General features: G+C 36.1%; 1 protein-coding gene across 10 annotated transcripts; it reads left to right on the top strand.

The window, feature by feature from the left end:
* The first annotated feature begins 1,036 nt into the window (after positions 1-1,036).
* On the top strand, positions 1,037-16,298 carry LOC117596313 (mucin-5AC). 10 transcript variants are annotated; one of them, XM_053231164.1, is made up of 15 exons: positions 1,037-1,297; positions 1,781-1,827; positions 3,358-3,444; positions 5,987-6,118; positions 6,311-6,343; positions 6,558-6,617; positions 6,709-6,789; positions 6,965-7,014; positions 9,112-9,164; positions 9,777-9,829; positions 10,054-10,224; positions 10,889-13,575; positions 13,704-13,768; positions 13,874-14,013; positions 14,103-16,298. In XM_053231164.1, the coding sequence occupies exons 6-15, from the start codon at positions 6,578-6,580 to the stop codon at positions 14,207-14,209; spliced, it is 3,447 nt and encodes a 1,148-aa protein (XP_053087139.1). In that variant the 5' UTR covers positions 1,037-1,297; positions 1,781-1,827; positions 3,358-3,444; positions 5,987-6,118; positions 6,311-6,343; positions 6,558-6,577; the 3' UTR covers positions 14,210-16,298. The 10 variants fall into 10 exon arrangements, with proteins under 10 accessions (XP_053087139.1, XP_053087142.1, XP_053087135.1 ...); XM_053231167.1 differs by having other exon boundaries at positions 3,358-3,448; positions 6,031-6,118; XM_053231160.1 differs by having other exon boundaries at positions 3,358-3,448.
* Positions 16,299-17,417: the final 1,119 nt, after the last annotated feature.

Here is a 17,417-nt window from a genome sequence, read left to right as displayed (position 1 = left end):
GGTAGTGTGCTTGTGTGTTTTGTCGTGTACATTTCTTAATGATTTATTTCTGTCTGATGTTGGCAGACTTGTATGTCTGGTTATTTTATGTTTTTTTTCTTTTAGATTTGGTTTTAATATTTTATTGTGAAGCACTTTGTAGCCTTCTGCTTAAAAAATATATGATGTCATTCCCTTTACTATCGTACTGTTCTCACTTACAAAAAACACAGCTTGTCATGTTACTGAAAAACCACAAAGAAGCGTAAAACTCCACTGTCCTGATTACAGCTTTACAAAGAGCTGACACTGGAGACTCCTTCCATAAATGTTATCTCCTTACAGAAAACTTTTTAATCTGTTTATTATTACTGTTACTATAGAAACTATAGCATATTAGAACGAGCGCATTAATATAAACCTGTGATTTGCAGCTGCACTACTGTCAGAGCTGCTGTTCTAGAAAATTAATCAACACCTTCTGACCAATCAGAGTCCAGAATTCAACAGCGCTGTGGGTTAAAGTGTGATTATTAGAGAGAAGATCAGCCAGAAAGCTGAAACTAAGTGTTCTTTGTGGACAAACAGGAAATAAAACAGGAAGGTTCAGTTAGCTCATTTAATAAATATCCTTTCGGAAATATTAATCTGTAAATTATGATGCTTTGTTAAATAACAATTGTGTGTGCGAGTGATCAAATATTACCACTGCAGCTTTCACTTCCGTTTCTATGTTTATAAAGAACCGGAATGAAGAAGGTTCAGTTTTCTTTATTTAGAAATGAAGCAGAAAAACTTCATGTTGGCTTTAAAGTTAATGAGGAGTGAAATGTTTGAAGATTAAAGCAGACAATTAACATTTCATTAACACATTAACATATCATTTCTCATTCTTTTTCAGTAAGACACACCTTCAGAAAGTTATCAATCATATTTCCCCACAGTTGTGAACTTTCACTGACATTACACAGCATCAGTGAATCAATGATATTCATCACTCTGATGATCCACACAGGAGAGAAACATGCATCACGGAAATACATTAAAGGTGTGGAGAAGCTCAAGATTAATGCTTTAAAATGCTTGATATTTCAGGTATGTTCCTGTGCTCACATCTCTGTATCCACTGCTGTTATTTATATGATGGCTCATAACTTAAGAAACAAGTATTTCAAGTTGTCTTGGTTTCTTTACTGTAACAGTGTTTTCCTCCAGCTTGCGTAGTTTCTCTACACAGAAAGACGGAGTAGCAGCTCTCACTGCTCAGAATTCACATCTAATTCTCAGGAATATCAAACACATTTAGTGAAAGAAAGAGGTAAGTGTTTGCTCTTCATCATGGCAGTGCTGGTTTTTATTAAAGTGTGAGTGTGAATCTTCGATTCAATTAGCCTTCAGTTCAGCTAGCTCACATTATCTGTTATCATTATCTGCTAGCTTTCAGACCACCTGCAGCTCCAATATCAGTTGAACATTAGAGATTTAAGGTGAAGACCTTTTTCTAAGACCAGAAGCAAAAAATCTACATCAGCAAAATCTGCAAATAGAAAAAAATGGAAAGCAGATGGGAAGCAAAATGAAAGCAGAAGTAATCTTTTTGAAAAATTCATTTTGCTTTGATTCTCATTAGTTGCTTTTGCAAAATAGTTTTTTAAAAATATTTTGATAGTTCTTATTTTGCTTGTGGATTTTATTATTTTATTTGAAACTTTTATTTTAATTTTTATTTTGATTGAAAACACATGAACTCTATATTATCCTGTGGCTTCACTACACTGATGTACTCGGTAAACCTTTACAGGCTTCGCAGATGAACCTCGTGCTTCAAAGCAGCTCTGATGCAAAAAGGTGAATTAATGAGCAAAGCACAGACCATAAAAAAATAAAACTTTAGCAGAGTTTCTTTTCATAATAAGTCATAATATTTTAATTATCTCTAGGCAGCAGTTTATTAGGTGTGAAAGACTCTTCATTGACACTATTTTGGTGTGTGATCATGTTGGCTGATCAAAACACTTCCTTAAGTTTTGAGGAAATTTACTGTCTCCTTTTGCTAAATTACAATCTATGACCTTCCTATTTTGTCAAACGTGTATTTATTTTTGTGCTTTATTATTTCTAAAAAAAACAAACAAACAAAAAAAAAACTAATTAAATAAACTCCTTTTTCCACCAAGTGATTCACAAATAAAGTTTTCAGTCGATTTCTGATGGTCTCGCGAGCCTGAACTTCTCCTCTTCTCTGTTATCTCTGAGATTTCTTCAGCTTAGACACACATAATCTATTTCAGACAGCTTGCTATGCAAAGTCATTTAACATATGTTTACATCATGCGTGATATATGTATTTGTTATGTATTATTGATGTTAAGATACAGAAACGTGTATCTTCCGTGTATAATGCAGGCTACTGGAGACATTGTGGAGCTCTTTAGGAAAGTTTAACATCATGGAGAGATTTTCTTCACTTGTTCTGCCTACCTGATTTTAAGAGGCACCTGTATTATAGTACAAAACAAACCTGTGTAAGAACGCTTACATGCAGTTAAAACTAATCCCTCCACCACTGTCATTATCTCATAATATTAACCAACTGTCAAAGTGTGAAACAATAGCAGTGTGTCAAACATAAACATACAGTGTTTTACTGCATGATAATGGATTTACCCAGCTCTGTTTACTTTAACACCTTTACGGTTAGAAGATAACCATTATCTAACCCTTACTATATACAGTATATATATGTAAATATATATATATATATATATATAGAGAGAGAGAGAGAGAGAGAGAGAGTACAAACTTTGTTATAGATGTTTATTTTCTGACTTCTACATTATTGATTCAGTACAAAAACATTTTAGATTCCAAACATTAGTTTTCCAGCACAAAATGAAATGTTACAGAAAAATGTTTGTATGTCAGTAAAGAAAGCAGCAGATTTGAAAAGAGACACTTTTCAGATAAAAACATAATGAAGGCTGCTGGGTTTCGCTGCAGAAATAAGAAGCGAGTCGACAGTCAAAGTCTCCAGAAGAACTGTGGCTGCTTCTGCAAGATGCTCAGTAACACTTCCAGCTCATTTCCTTATAAAACTGCACACACTGCACCTCAGATACTGCTTTATTTTATTTAAAGTGAAGGATCGTCACATTAAATACTGACTTTGTTTCATTTATTACTGTTTACTGCTCTTTATAGGATTTTTTTCAAATGTAGAAACATTTAATTTCATAATTTTTGAAGGCATCTTTGTTCTACAGCATTTCTTTGCACAAGCCTAAGACTTGCCACGGTTAAAGTCACAGAGATCACACTTTTTCTTCATTCTGATGTTTGACGTGAACATTAACTGAAGCTCTTGACCTGTATCTGCAGGATTTTATGCATTATGCTGCTGCCATGTGATTGGTTGACTGGATAACTACATGAATGAGCAGGTATACAGGTGTTCCTATTAAAGTGGTAGGTGAGTGTTATACACTAATTTTGAATATAAGCAAGTTATATTACATCGGTAGAGCATAAGCAGAATTTTAAGGCTAAATACAAGCTTTCTATTTCTCTGGATGCCTTTTCTTTTTCTCCTCTTGTCTTGTTTGTAAATCAGCTATAGCATTTCCATTGGAGTCCAATATTAGCCAAAGCATCCTGGAACTGAATCAAGCTCATATTTAATCAGTGCATTTTTGGCAGCTACACTTTCTGTTGTGTTACACTCCAACCACTGCTGTGGATTATAGATGAAAACTTTTTACTATAAATATGATCACAGGGACAGTTGTATCGGAGGCTACATGTGTGCAGAACTCCATCTTAGATTCTTCTACATGCTAATATTTCAGTGGGTTTATTTGTGGAATGTGTAGCAAAGGTGTTTGAGTTAGCATGCATATTTGGAGAAAGTGAGGCTGTACATTTATAAGTGCAGCTACTCTGTTAGGAGCGATAACCGAACATTTTTATGAACAAATTTTATGTGGGAATGTAAACATCCATTACACACCAATGAAACGTTTAAAACAGATATTATCTGAGTGGTTTAAAATAAGCATAGCAGTTTTAGATTTTCCCCAAAGTTGTTAGACCTGTGTTCCTCGGTCCTGCACATGGTGCACTAGACAATGAACTAAAACTAATAATGCATGAGAACGTACAGTTCTGTTAACCTCAGTTATCAAGCTTAGGGGAGAAATTAAAATTGGTAAATTAAAATGAAAATTGTACAGCGAACACTCCACATAAACAGATTTTAAAAATGTGTGTAATCATTGACATGGTGAAGTTTTCTGTAAAAACACGTTTATGTAACATTTATGGAAGGAGTCTCCAGTGTCAGCGCTTTGTAACAGTCAGAGGTAAAGCTGTAACTTTAAGTTTTTCGACATCTTCAGGACAGAGGAGTTTACGCTTCTTTGTGGTTTCTCGATTTTTTTCTATTAACTTACCTGGTGAGGGAAAGACTGTTTATAGCTGCTATAACGTACATGAGAACAGGAACTAACCTGTTTCACTGATGTTCCACAACATTAAATGTAAATATAAGTGGATAAAATGTCTCATTATTCAATAAATAAAAATTTAAAAAAAATGTAAAAATAAAAACTTGCTGAATATAGTGCAAAGGAAAATAATCAGCTTCAGGATGATGACAGTAACTCTGCTTTATCACACTACCTTGTCATCTTTTATTACTTATACATATCATAATTTATTAAAATAAAAAAAATTAAATTCTTCATTCATCAGATTAAGTCCAACTTTAAAAGGGAAAGTCAAAATCCAAAAAGAGAATGTAATACTAGATCTAAAAGTGCATGTGAAATAAGACACTTTCGCAGTGTATTGCTGATGCATGAATTAATGACGTTTCATCACTCTGATGATCCACACAGGAGAGAAACTTGCATCACAGAAATATGTTAAAAGTGTGGAGAAGCTCAGAGACAAGATTTATGCTTTAAAATGCCTGATATTTCAGTTGTGTTTCTGTTTCTCTGATATTTCAGTCATGTCTCTGTATCCACTGCTGTCATTTATGTCACAGAAGCAAGTATTTCAAGTTGTCTGGGTCGCTTTACTGCTAGCCCGTGTATTTTCTCTACAGGCATACAATTTGATAAAATCCCTATTTGTGGTTAATCTGTAAATCCAGTAAATGTGTATACAGAGTGCATCAGTATATTGAAACCAAAGCGCCTTTCTGCGTGAGTGCAGTGACGTTAAAGCCTTCAATATCTGACACGTTGGGAGTGAGGACAGGATGTTTATTATGTGATTTTATTTAAATATAGGAGGAATCACTAATTTTGCTGAAATATTTATGCAAAGAGAAGCTATTGAGCTGAGACTTAACTACAGTGAGCTAGAAAAACAGTTTTTAAATTAAATTAAAGAGGTAATAAAAGCATGAACTAGTTTATCTGCATCTTGTAGTGATCTCTTATCTTAGCAATATTTCAGAGATGAAAGAAGGTTATCCTATAGATATTATATACACGAGCTTCAAATGAGAGACTGGAGTCAATAATCACACCAAGGTCTTTTACTGCTGCACAGGATGAAACAGAAAGGCCATCCAGAGTTATCAGAACTTCTTTCTTGTCAGAATTAAATACCAGGAAGTTCTAGTTCTGGTCATGAACTTAGAAGTGATAACATCAGGAGCTTGGGAGTGGCAGCTGGTAGCAACCACTGCTGCAGCTTGAAGCTTTTTTTTAAGGCTGTTATTACAATAAGTCATGAACCTGTACAGAGTTTGTCAAATTATTTACACAAGAAGATAACAAACCTGTCAATCTTTAAAAGGTCAGGGAGATTTGTAATCTATTTTAAACAGAACTGGATATGAACCAAACAAGGTGATAGCTATTAAGAGCATTCTTTCTTCCTGAGCTCGTAAGAAAAAACAAAATTGCTTCTGTAGAAATCTGTGTCAGGATCCTGGTCATATCTACAATTTTTTATTTGTAATATGTTAATGTTACAGTTGTTTTGTACCATGCAGATTGCTGTATAGAAAGACAACATCAGTTATCTCTGTCTCTTAAGCCATATTTGGACTGGATTCGTTTTACATGAGGAGGTGGAGTAATGTAATTATTATCTCTTGGATTTTAGTCCTGTCCGAATTCGTAAGGTTAGTATTTGTTTCACACTTTTACACATCCTAAAAGATATTTCATCTATAAAATGAGCAGTAGAAATAATCCCAGGTAATTGACATATTGGCAAATATTGTGTTATATCCAGTGGGAAAAGACGTTTTGTGCTTTTTCTTCAGTATAAGGCACTCCAGAAATACAATATTTAATTAACTTTGCACTTTCAGGGAGAAACACCTCCAAATCGCACACCTTTAAAGGTAAAAACACAAAATGAGATGTTTTATGTGACTCATGTTTTAAAAAAAAAGAAGTAAATCAGCTTGGACGGTTACTGCGGGTGTTATCACTTTTTTATTTGTTTTTATAAACACAATCCTGCAGTAAATCAGGGCCTAAATGTTTAAGCTGCCTTGGTAATAAAACTGTAAAATTATTATGACCACATTAAATAAATGTAATTTACACTTACAGGGACTAGGATCCGATAAAGGATGAAGATAAAACCCCTGCCGGTCCTATTAGTACTAATAGGTAAGAATATTCGCTGTATTTAGTCCCGTTGTTACGATTTTTGGTATTAAGTGTAATGTAATTTTTAATTTTTAATGATTTTCTTTGTAAGGACTACTGGGGACATCATCTGATCACAATCAGCTGTTAGTTCATGGCTGGAGAAGGACTGACAATGGTTTAGTTATCCCAGGTAAAAAAAAAAAAAAAAAAGAAAAAAAAAAGACTTTAGCTGTATACTTCATAGGACGTCTATGATCATATGAACTTGTGACAAAAAAAAAAAAAACCAGAAATACATGATTATTAATGCAAATAGTTAAGGTTGGGGTTGTGATTTAATGATTTTTCTTTAACTTTATCCATAGATCCTCAGGATTTGAACACTACTGCTATCGAAAACCCAGTGAATATATTGGTAAAAAAAAAAAAAAAAAATTCCAAACTATGTTATTAATATAACATTAAAAATTTTCTTTTCCTATTAATACCACAGAGCGGTTAATTCTGAAATCTGATTGGTTAGAAGACATGCGTTATTTCTGTATAACCTCATGGATCGGACAGTCGTAGTAACGACTCATACACAGGGGTTTGTACAGCAGACGCTCCACATAATCTAAGACTAATAATAAGCAAATTTTTACAACAACAACATTTTGTTGTTTAACAAAGAAAACATGTAATCTTTGATGTGGTGAAGTTTTCTGTAAGGAGGAGATTATTTAACATTTACAGAGGGAGTCTCCAGTGTCAGCGCTTTGTAACAGTCACAGTGATTTGCAAAGTTTCCCAGCTCAGGGACATCTTCAGAACAGAGTAAAATGACAAGTGAGAGAAAGAGAGAGAGAGAGAGAGAGAGAGAGGGAGAGAGGAATGACAAGCGAGAGAGAGAGAGAAAGAGAGAGACAGTGAGCGAGAGAGAGAGAAAGCGAAAGAGAGAAAGAGTGAGAGAGAATTTTCCACCTTGAATTCTGCAAAAACATCTTGGGAATTGACAGAAACGCCCCTAGTCTCGGCTGCAGGGCAGAACTGGGCAGGTTCCCCCTCCTAGCAGAAATCCAGAAGAGAACAGCAAAGTTCTGGTTCCATCTTTCAGACACGCCAACAGATAGCTACCATCACAGCGCTTCCACTTACAGGAGAAAACACCCAGGGAGCGACCCCATGCACTATCTAATAGAAAAACATCAACTCAGTTCAACAATTCAGTTTAAATATTAAAAAATTAAAGAAACAGAAAAAATAACCCAGGAAGAATACATTCACGATTGGCAGCACAAAGTAGCTCAAGTAAAGAAATTAACTTACTTCCACAGTGTAAAATCAGATTATAAATTGGCACCTTACTTAATCAAAATTAAAGACTATGATCAGAGAAAGCTTCTGACGAAGTATCGTCTGAGTGAGCACAGCCTGAGTGTAGAGACGGGCCGACACACACACACACACACACACACACACACACAGTTCTCACTGCACAGATGGAGCCATAGAGGACGAGCTACACTTCCTCACCGAGTGCAGCAAATATCAAAACATTAGAGACGCTTATTTCAACCAAATAACTCTAGTTTCACCTGAATTCCAGCAAACAAGCAACTTAGACAAACTCTGTTATATTCTGGGAGAAAAGGAAAAGTGGATCCACCTGGCAGTGCAGTATGTAGCCTCCTGCCATCAAATCAGAGAAAAAGGCTGATCCCTCCTTTCCATCTATAACTGCTCTCTGGATTTATTTATTTATTTATTTTTAACCTACATGTATAATATGGACATGTATATGTGTTTCCCCTAGATTTTATTTATCTGTATAATATATTTATTGCTTTGGCAACATTGTGATGTTACACAGTCATGCCAATAAAGCTCTTTTAAATTGAATTGAATTGAATTGAGAGAGAGAGACAGAGAGAGAGAGTGAGAGAGCTGGAGAGACAGAGAAAAAAAGAGAGAGAGTGAGAGAGCGAGAGAGAGAGAGTGAGAGAGAGAAAGCGGGAGAAAGAGCGAGAGAGAGACAGAGAGAGCTGGAGAGAGAGAGAAAAAAGAGAGAAAGTTAATGAGGGTGAGAGAGCGAGAGAGAGAGAGAGAGAGAGAAAGTGAGAGCAAGAGAGAGAGAGAGACAGAGAGAGAGAGTGAGAGAGGCTGGTGAGGGAACAACTGTTTAAAGCTGCTGTAACATAAGTGAGAACAGGAACTAACTTGCCTTGCAGATGATCCACAGCATTAAATCTAAATATAAATCATTAAACTGTGTGACGTGTCGCTCACTAAATTAAACATTGCAATCGTTGGCAAATCTCTGTGGTGTAAACAGAATAACACACGACAGACCATGCACTTATTCAAAAATAATCCACCTTGGAGTGGCTTTGCGTTGTGCCGTATCACACCATCCCAAGTGGAATATTTTCACATAACCACACGGTGTGGAGTGTGTTATTCCTTACTTATCTATTACAACCGTGCACATCTGGATCTGTAACCAAACATCTGGATCTCTCTCCATCTGTAGAACTCTGTAACTGCAGAAGCTTTGAATAATGGAACGGATGTCAAACTTTTTAGGTAAGATGGAAATGTTTGGTGTTCATGGTTGCTCTTTTTTTCTTTTCCATCTTGCTCCATTTTGTTGCCGTAGATTCCTTCGATAATTAGGGAGCACGCTATTCATTTTTATAGGGAATCTGGTAAAGACTACAGGTGTGTCACACAAAATGTGCATGTGCAGGAGGTTTTTGCTTTTATATGGGTGCGAATGGGCAGTCAGATATGAAATTCACGGGACAAACAAAAACAATTTCATTAAGATGAACATTAACACAGACGTGCAGTGCTGTGTGCGACATTTACAGCGTTCATTCATTCATCTTTAGTAACTGCCTGGTCAGGGCTGTGCTGATTTAAATTAGACTACTAGTTTGTTTATATTTTTGAAAATGGAACTAACTAGATTGGTGAGAATATATGGCAGGCAGGTACTAACAAAAATAAATAATAACTGAGAATGGGGTTTAAAAAAACAGTCCCACACACATCTGTAGTGATGTAGCTGAGGTTGAGGAACTGTCAGATCCAGAATTCACACACCATGATGACACTCCTGACATTTCTGTCCTGTGTACAATGCACTATGTATTTATTGACTTGTTTATTTATTTGTTTGTGTTTGTATTTTAGGGAAGGAGCTCAAGTAATTGTCAGAAGGTACTGGTATCCATATCTTGTTATAGGTAAGCATTAGTGTTATTTTCGATTTCAGGATATTTATCTTTGATCTAAAATTGTGGAATAACGCAAAACTAAATATTCAGTTATGACCACTAAATATATCGTTTTCACAATAAGCAGCACCGGTCATGTTTTTATTCACACTCTGAATATTTGAAATATTACAGTCCAATAACATGAAAACAAGTTTTCTAAGCACTTCTTGTTGTTGTTTTTTTTTATTAAGGAGTCCAGGCGCAATCACCAGCAACTACTGCATCCACAACGCCTTCACTTACACCTACAAACTTCACAACCCAGACCATCACAACTCTTAAAACAGCCAGTGCAGAAATGACAACTCCTGCAGAGTTGTTACCATCACATGCTTCTACTGCCCCCTACAGTACACCTGAAGGTACTGATATAACAACAGTAACATCCACAACACTAACAGTGAAACCAATACCAGTGGCAGCAAGTCACAGGGTCGTCACCGGCAGGCATTCGACATGTCCGAGTGGTAGATTAAATTATATTACATACTCTTACTGAGTCTAAAGATGAAATCGCATTCTCCATCAGACTGAGGTAGCGACATTCAGACAGCGTACAGCCCCAAGTTGGTAAAACACTCCTCTGAAAAGCGCCTGTCACATAATTACCAACTCGCACAAATTCCACTCTCTTCCAAATGAATAAACTCTAAAAGGTAATGATCCGATAATTCAGTAATTCAACATTTTCAAACTAACAAATATTAATATAAAAACACATCTCTAAATCAGAATTCAAATAACTTGGTACTTTATAAAAAGGTATGAAGAAGTGTTTGTATCTTTTATTAATTCTAAGCATAAATATTTATTCTGTATTTATTTAACTTTTGAAACCCAAAATTAAAAGTTTTCTCTTTAATTAACTGTTCAATTAATTTAAAGAAAAGTCACTTTTAATACCCACAGTAAGAGCCGCAAATACGTTCCACTTCTGCAAGCTGCCACTTATGGAAATTTATAATACTTCATTGGCAAAGCTGCTCACCAACCTGCTCTGATCTTCTTTCTGCCTTTTCACTATAGGACATAGTACAGCTAGTACAATATCAACTACTTCAACACAGGAAGCTACAACTGGGACAACTGCTTCAATAACAGATTCAATAACAACTACATCTCTGACACAGGAAGCTACAACTGGGACAAATGTTTCAATAACAGATTCAATAACAACTACATCTCCGACACAGGAAGCTACAACTGGGACAAATGTTTCAATAACAGATTCAATAACAACTACGTCTCCGACACAGGAAGCTACAACTGGGACAAATGTTTCAATAACAGATTCAATAACAACTACGTCTCCGACACAGGAAGCTACAACTGGGACAACTGCTTCAATAACAGATTCAATAACAACTACATCTCCGACACAGGAAGCTTCAACTGGGACAAATGTTTCAATAACAGATTCAATAACAACTACATCTCCGACACAGGAAGCTACAACTGGGACAAATGTTTCAATTACAGATTCAATAACAACTACATCTCCGACACAGGAAGCTACAACTGGGACAAATGTTTCAATTACAGATTCAATAACAACTACGTCTCCGACACAGGAAGCTACAACTGGGACAAATGTTTCAATAACAGATTCAATAACAACTACGTCTCCGACACAGGAAGCTACAACTGGGACAAATGTTTCAATAACAGATTCAATAACAACTAAATCTCCAACACAGGAAGCTACAACTGGGACAAATGTTTCAATAACAGATTCAATAATAACTACATCTCCGACACAGGAAGCTACAACTGGGACAAATGTTTCAATTACAGATTCAATAACAACTACGTCTCCGACACAGGAAGCTACAACTGGGACAAATGTTTCAATAACAGATTCAATAACAACTACGTCTCCGACACAGGAAGCTACAACTGGGACAAATGTTTCAATAACAGATTCAATAACAACTAAATCTCCAACACAGGAAGCTACAACTGGGACAAATGTTTCAATAACAGATTCAATAATAACTACGTCTCCGACACAGGAAGCTACAACTGGGACAAATGTTTCAATTACAGATTCAATAACAACTACATCTCCGACACAGGAAGCTACAACTGGGACAAATGTTTCAATAACAGATTCAATAACAACTAAATCTCCGACACAGGAAGCTACAACTGGGACAAATGTTTCAATAACAGATTCAATAACAACTAAATCTCCGACACAGGAAGCTACAACTGGGACAAATGTTTCAATAACAGATTCAATAACAACTACATCTCCGACACAGGAAGCTACAACTGGGACAAATGTTTCAATTACAGATTCAATAACAACTACGTCTCCGACACAGGAAGCTACAACGGGGACAAATGTTTCAATTACAGATTCAATAACAACTACGTCTCCGACACAGGAAGCTACAACGGGGACAAATGTTTCAATTACAGATTCAATAACAACTACGTCTCCGACACAGGAAGCTACAACTGGGACAAATGTTTCAATAACAGATTCAATAACAACTACGTCTCCGACACAGGAAGCTACAACTGGGACAAATGTTTCAATAACAGATTCAATAACAACTACGTCTCCGACACAGGAAGCTACAACTGGGACAACTGCTTCAATAACAGATTCAATAACAACTACGTCTCCGACACAGGAAGCTACAACTGGGACAAATGTTTCAATAACAGATTCAATAACAACTACGTCTCCGACACAGGAAGCTTCAACTGGGACAAATGTTTCAATTACAGATTCAATAACAACTACGTCTCCGACACAGGAAGCTACAACTGGGACAAATGTTTCAATTACAGATTCAATAACAACTACGTCTCCGACACAGGAAGCTACAACTGGGACAAATGTTTCAATAACAGATTCAATAACAACTAAATCTCCGACACAGGAAGCTACAACTGGGACAAATGTTTCAATAACAGATTCAATAACAACTACGTCTCCGACACAGGAAGCTACAACTGGGACAAATGTTTCAATAACAGATTCAATAACAACTACGTCTCCGACACAGGAAGCTACAACTGGGACAAATGTTTCAATTACAGATTCAATAACAACTAAATCTCCGACACAGGAAGCTACAACTGGGACAAATGTTTCAATAACAGATTCAATAACAACTAAATCTCCGACACAGGAAGCTACAACTGGGACAAATGTTTCAATAACAGATTCAATAACAACTAAATCTCCGACACAGGAAGCTACAACTGGGACAAATGTTTCAATTACAGATTCAATATCAACTACATCTCTGACCCAGGAAGCTACAACAACAACAGCTGTGGAAGAATCGAAAACAAAAACTCCAATAATTTTAGTACCAGAGAAAGCAACAACCAATATACCAACCATAAAAACATCCAAAACTCCATCAACAACAACAACAACAGACATTAAAACAACCAAAACTCCAACCACAACAATAACCAAAACTCTAACCACAACAACCAAAACTCTAACCACAACAACAACAACAACAACAACAACCAAAAAACCAACCACAGCAACAACCAAAAAAACAACCACTACAACACCAACAACAACAACAACTACTACTGCTACTACTACTACTACTCCTCCTGCAGTAATAGTATTAAAGATAGAAATTCTCAAATTCACTCTTGACATGACGTTCATCGCAGACCTCGCAAATCCTTTATCAGCTGCTTTCCTATCACTTGCTGCATGGATTGAAGAACAGGTAAATATTTTTCTTTATTATGACTCATGATTCAATGTTGGGGTTGTGGTGTGTAAAAAATATTAACCTTGCTACTGTGTAAGTAATTTCCCAAAAAGTAACTTTGCAAAAAATTTTTCTTCATTTAGCTTAATATAGTATATAAAGCGAAATTTGACAAACGCTACAGCCATTCCAAAGTCAACAACCTTCAGTGAGTGCAACATTTAGATTCATATTGAAACTGTACAAATAGAAAAAATACTCATAACATTTATAATAAAACAACACATGAGCCAACTCTGTCTTCTCCCAACAGGAAAGGATCTATTAAAGTAAATGCAACATTATTCTTTTTTGACACGATGCCTGACAATATGTTGCTAGAAAACACTCTGATTTCAGCCTGGGAAAGTGACGTTACCAGCTTGCCTCTAATAAATAACACTGTTGTTGCTGGTAAGTGGATGCTCTGCTATCTTCTTTTTTTTACCCTATAAAAGAAAAAGACTGGCTGTATAACAAAATAATTATTTTTCTATCTTTAGGACAAGGTGACCCGTCTAGCAGCTCTCCGAGGGAAGCGTTATTTTCTTCAGTGACCCTCCTTCTCACATGTGTACTTTTAATATCACAAACTCTTTCATTAATATAGTCCACAGGGTGTTTTTAGCCCCACAGATCACCAAAATGTAGATTATAACTAAACATAACCTTTTTAAATTCAAATAGTGATAAAGAAGCCCTAGTTGTTTTCAATCACTTATAGAAGTCTATGTGTACAGTAGCCGAATGTTTGTACTGGCTTATGGATTTTTACATTATTTATGAAGAGGTATTTGGGTAAAGATATATATATATATATATATATATATATGTATATTGCTAGCTTTTCATACTTACCTGAGTGTGAATTCTTAATTCTTGCCCTGTAATGTCTACTGGGTAGATTTCTGGGATTATTCTTAAATCTGTATATTTGTTTTTGTTCTTCATAATATCCTTAGTGTAGCCTTTTCACTGTTTATTATGTGCCTAACTTGCTTGCCTGCTTGTATTTATGATATTTACATTCCAATCTCACAGCTCATCACATGTTACTGTGGTATACTGAATAGTATGACATAATAATTAAGCAGGTGTGGGCTTCATCTACAGGTTGGTGTATTCTTGTGTTTCATGCGACATCACACTGTATAATCATTGCCATTTTAAGGAGCAAATAGAAGACTGATTGCATGAATGTTACTGAGTCAGTGCTTCGTTAAGAAGCTTCACTTCATTACTCAGATAAGAACAACAACTAGCGATGCAAACAGAGATGTCATTAATGTTGTGTGAAGTGTCTCGACACTGGAAAGGAGAATCCTTCATTCTGATGGTAGGAGGGTGCTCTACAAAACCATCAGCCTGTATCCTCTTGGTTTCTGTGATGTACAACTGATTACATATCTTACAGGAGAGACGGTTAACTCCTGCAGTGATGCACAAGGCATGATAAGTGGCAAAAACTGATCCTTTAGGGCCTATGATTTTAGTGTCTGTATTAATAAATTTGCAGGTGGAACCTCTTGAACGGTTGCATACAGAAGCACTGTAGTTACTCTTAGGCTGTGTATTTAATTCAGTAGAATGAGAAATGAGCACTAAAAGTCATAGCAGTCTGTCCTAAAGTCTGTCCTAGCAGTCAATTGTGTAGAAGCCATATGTATGAGTTTATGAGCAACTTATGAGTGTGAGGATAAGAGTAATTTCTGAATTTATTATAGTTTTAACTTAAAGTCTGTTGTATCGAACTGAAGTTATTAACTGTTCAATGGTGAGACCCGAGTGCAAGCTGTTCTTAGCAATCCATGCATCCCAGTTCACCACAACACTCTATGCCTGTGAACCGTCTGCTGCTTTACCTATTATCTGCTATTGTTGTTGTGCTGCAACATCAGTCCAAAATGTTGAATGAATATTTAAGGTTCACTATACTAGAACAGAACCAATAGCCACTCAGGCCTGTAACTGTGAAAGTCTAGTTAAAGTAGCTTTTTATGAGCTTTTTATTAATTATTACAATTAATAATAAAAAAAGATTTGTACTGTAATTTATGATGTGTGGTCTTGTTTATCTAATTATCTATAGGATAACAAAAAGATTGATAGTGTAGGCAGGGCATATAAGTGCTACATAGCTAGATACAGTATAAGCAGTAGATTATTGCTGCATTCGTGGTGCCTTGTAAGTGGTAATTTGAAGGTTGCTCTGAAAACAATGTGGATGTTATAGATAATTTGAGTAGTTTTGAGGGCAAGGCTGGCCTGTTAGGGCGGGACGGTGTCCATCCCACTCGGGAAGTGCTGATCTCATTTTTTCCAGCATAGCACATAGTCTCAGAACAGGCCTAGTTAATCTGTGACAATCCAGGGCTAAGGCCAGGGAGCAGACAAGCAGGTTAAACTGACCTGAGTCATCACTCACTATACTACTATACGATATTGAGACTGTGTCTGTTCCCTGAGGTAAACAAAAATGTAGAAATACTCAGAGAGTTTGTTGTAGTAACCTAATTAACATAAAATTAGATCATACTGAATGCACAGCCAGCACCTTTCATCTGAAGCTAGGATGAGAACAATAAAGCGCTTATTGTTAATGAAACTATTACTGATCAAGAATTTAATATACTGAGTTTAACAGAAATATGGATTAAACTAAATGAGTATGTAGCAATAAATGAAGCTAACTGGCAGAGGAGGTGTCCAGTCATTTATAATGATAATCTAGGCGTCACACAAAAACCTAGTCATAAATTCAACATGTTTGAAGTTCTTTATACAAACATAACATACATAGCCACAAAAAATAAGTCTACCGAGATGATTCCGCTAATTATTTACAGACCCCCAGGGCCATATTCTGAATTCCTGTGTGAATTTGCGGATTTCATCTCTAACCTGGTTGTTTCTTTAGACAAAGCATTAATTGTTGGAGACTTTAATATTCATTTTGATAATCCAGATGACCCTCTGAGAACAGCAGTTGTGTCCATTCTAGACTCTGTAGGGGTTAATCAGAATGTAATAGGACCCACCCATAGTGGTGGTCACACTCTTGATTTAATACTAACATTCGGATTAAATATAGAAAATATAGTCTCATTTCCGCAGTCTGAAGCTCTCAGATCATTACCTCATCACATTTAAAATGTGTCTTAATCATAATATATGCACCTTGCCATGCTACTGCATCAAATGTACATTCATGTCAGCTACTGCAGAGTTTTATCAATAATCTCTCAGAGTTATCAACTATGATTTGAACGCCATCTGACCCCACAGGACTTGATCAGGCAACTGAATGCTTCAGGTCAAAGTTCCACTACACTCTAGATAATGTAGTTCCACTTAAAAGAAAAACAAATAGAGAGAAAATACTAGCACCCTGGATTAGAATGTACTACGGTGTGTACTACATCACTTACCTATGCATTTCTTCAAACATATAATGCCAGAAGCAATCAAACCTCTTTTAAAGATTATCAGTAATTCCATTAGCACTTGCTATGTTCCTAAATCCTTTAAATTAACAGTTATCAAGCCCCTGATTAAAAAACCTGACCTTGACCCCTGTCAGCTGTCTAACTATAGGCCAATATCAAACCTCCCCTTTATCTCCAAGGTCCTAGAAAAGGTTGTAGCACAGCAGCTATGCTCACACTTACATAGGAATAACATTCATGAAACGTATCAGTCAGGATTTAGGCCTCATCATAGCACAGAGACAGCGCTGGTTAAAGTGGTAAATGACCTACTACTGACCTTAGTGCAGCTTTTGATACCATTGATCATGCTATTCTCCTCGATAGACTAGA

This window comes from Pangasianodon hypophthalmus, chromosome 28 (genome assembly GCF_027358585.1).
Source record: "Pangasianodon hypophthalmus isolate fPanHyp1 chromosome 28, fPanHyp1.pri, whole genome shotgun sequence".
NCBI lineage: Eukaryota > Metazoa > Chordata > Actinopteri > Siluriformes > Pangasiidae > Pangasianodon > Pangasianodon hypophthalmus.
This window is presented reverse-complemented; position numbering and strand designations above follow the sequence as displayed.

Excerpts from the sequence above, each read along its gene's own strand:
- LOC117596313 (XM_053231166.1), top strand. The coding sequence starts at position 6,578 with ATGAAGATAAAACCCCTGCCGGTCCTATTAGTACTAATAG. Across the intron at positions 6,790-6,964 it reads CAATGGTTTAGTTATCCCAG|ATCCTCAGGATTTGAACACT; the intron begins GTAAAAAAAAAA and ends CTTTATCCATAG. Across the intron at positions 13,576-13,703 it reads CTGCATGGATTGAAGAACAG|CTTAATATAGTATATAAAGC; the intron begins GTAAATATTTTT and ends TTCTTCATTTAG.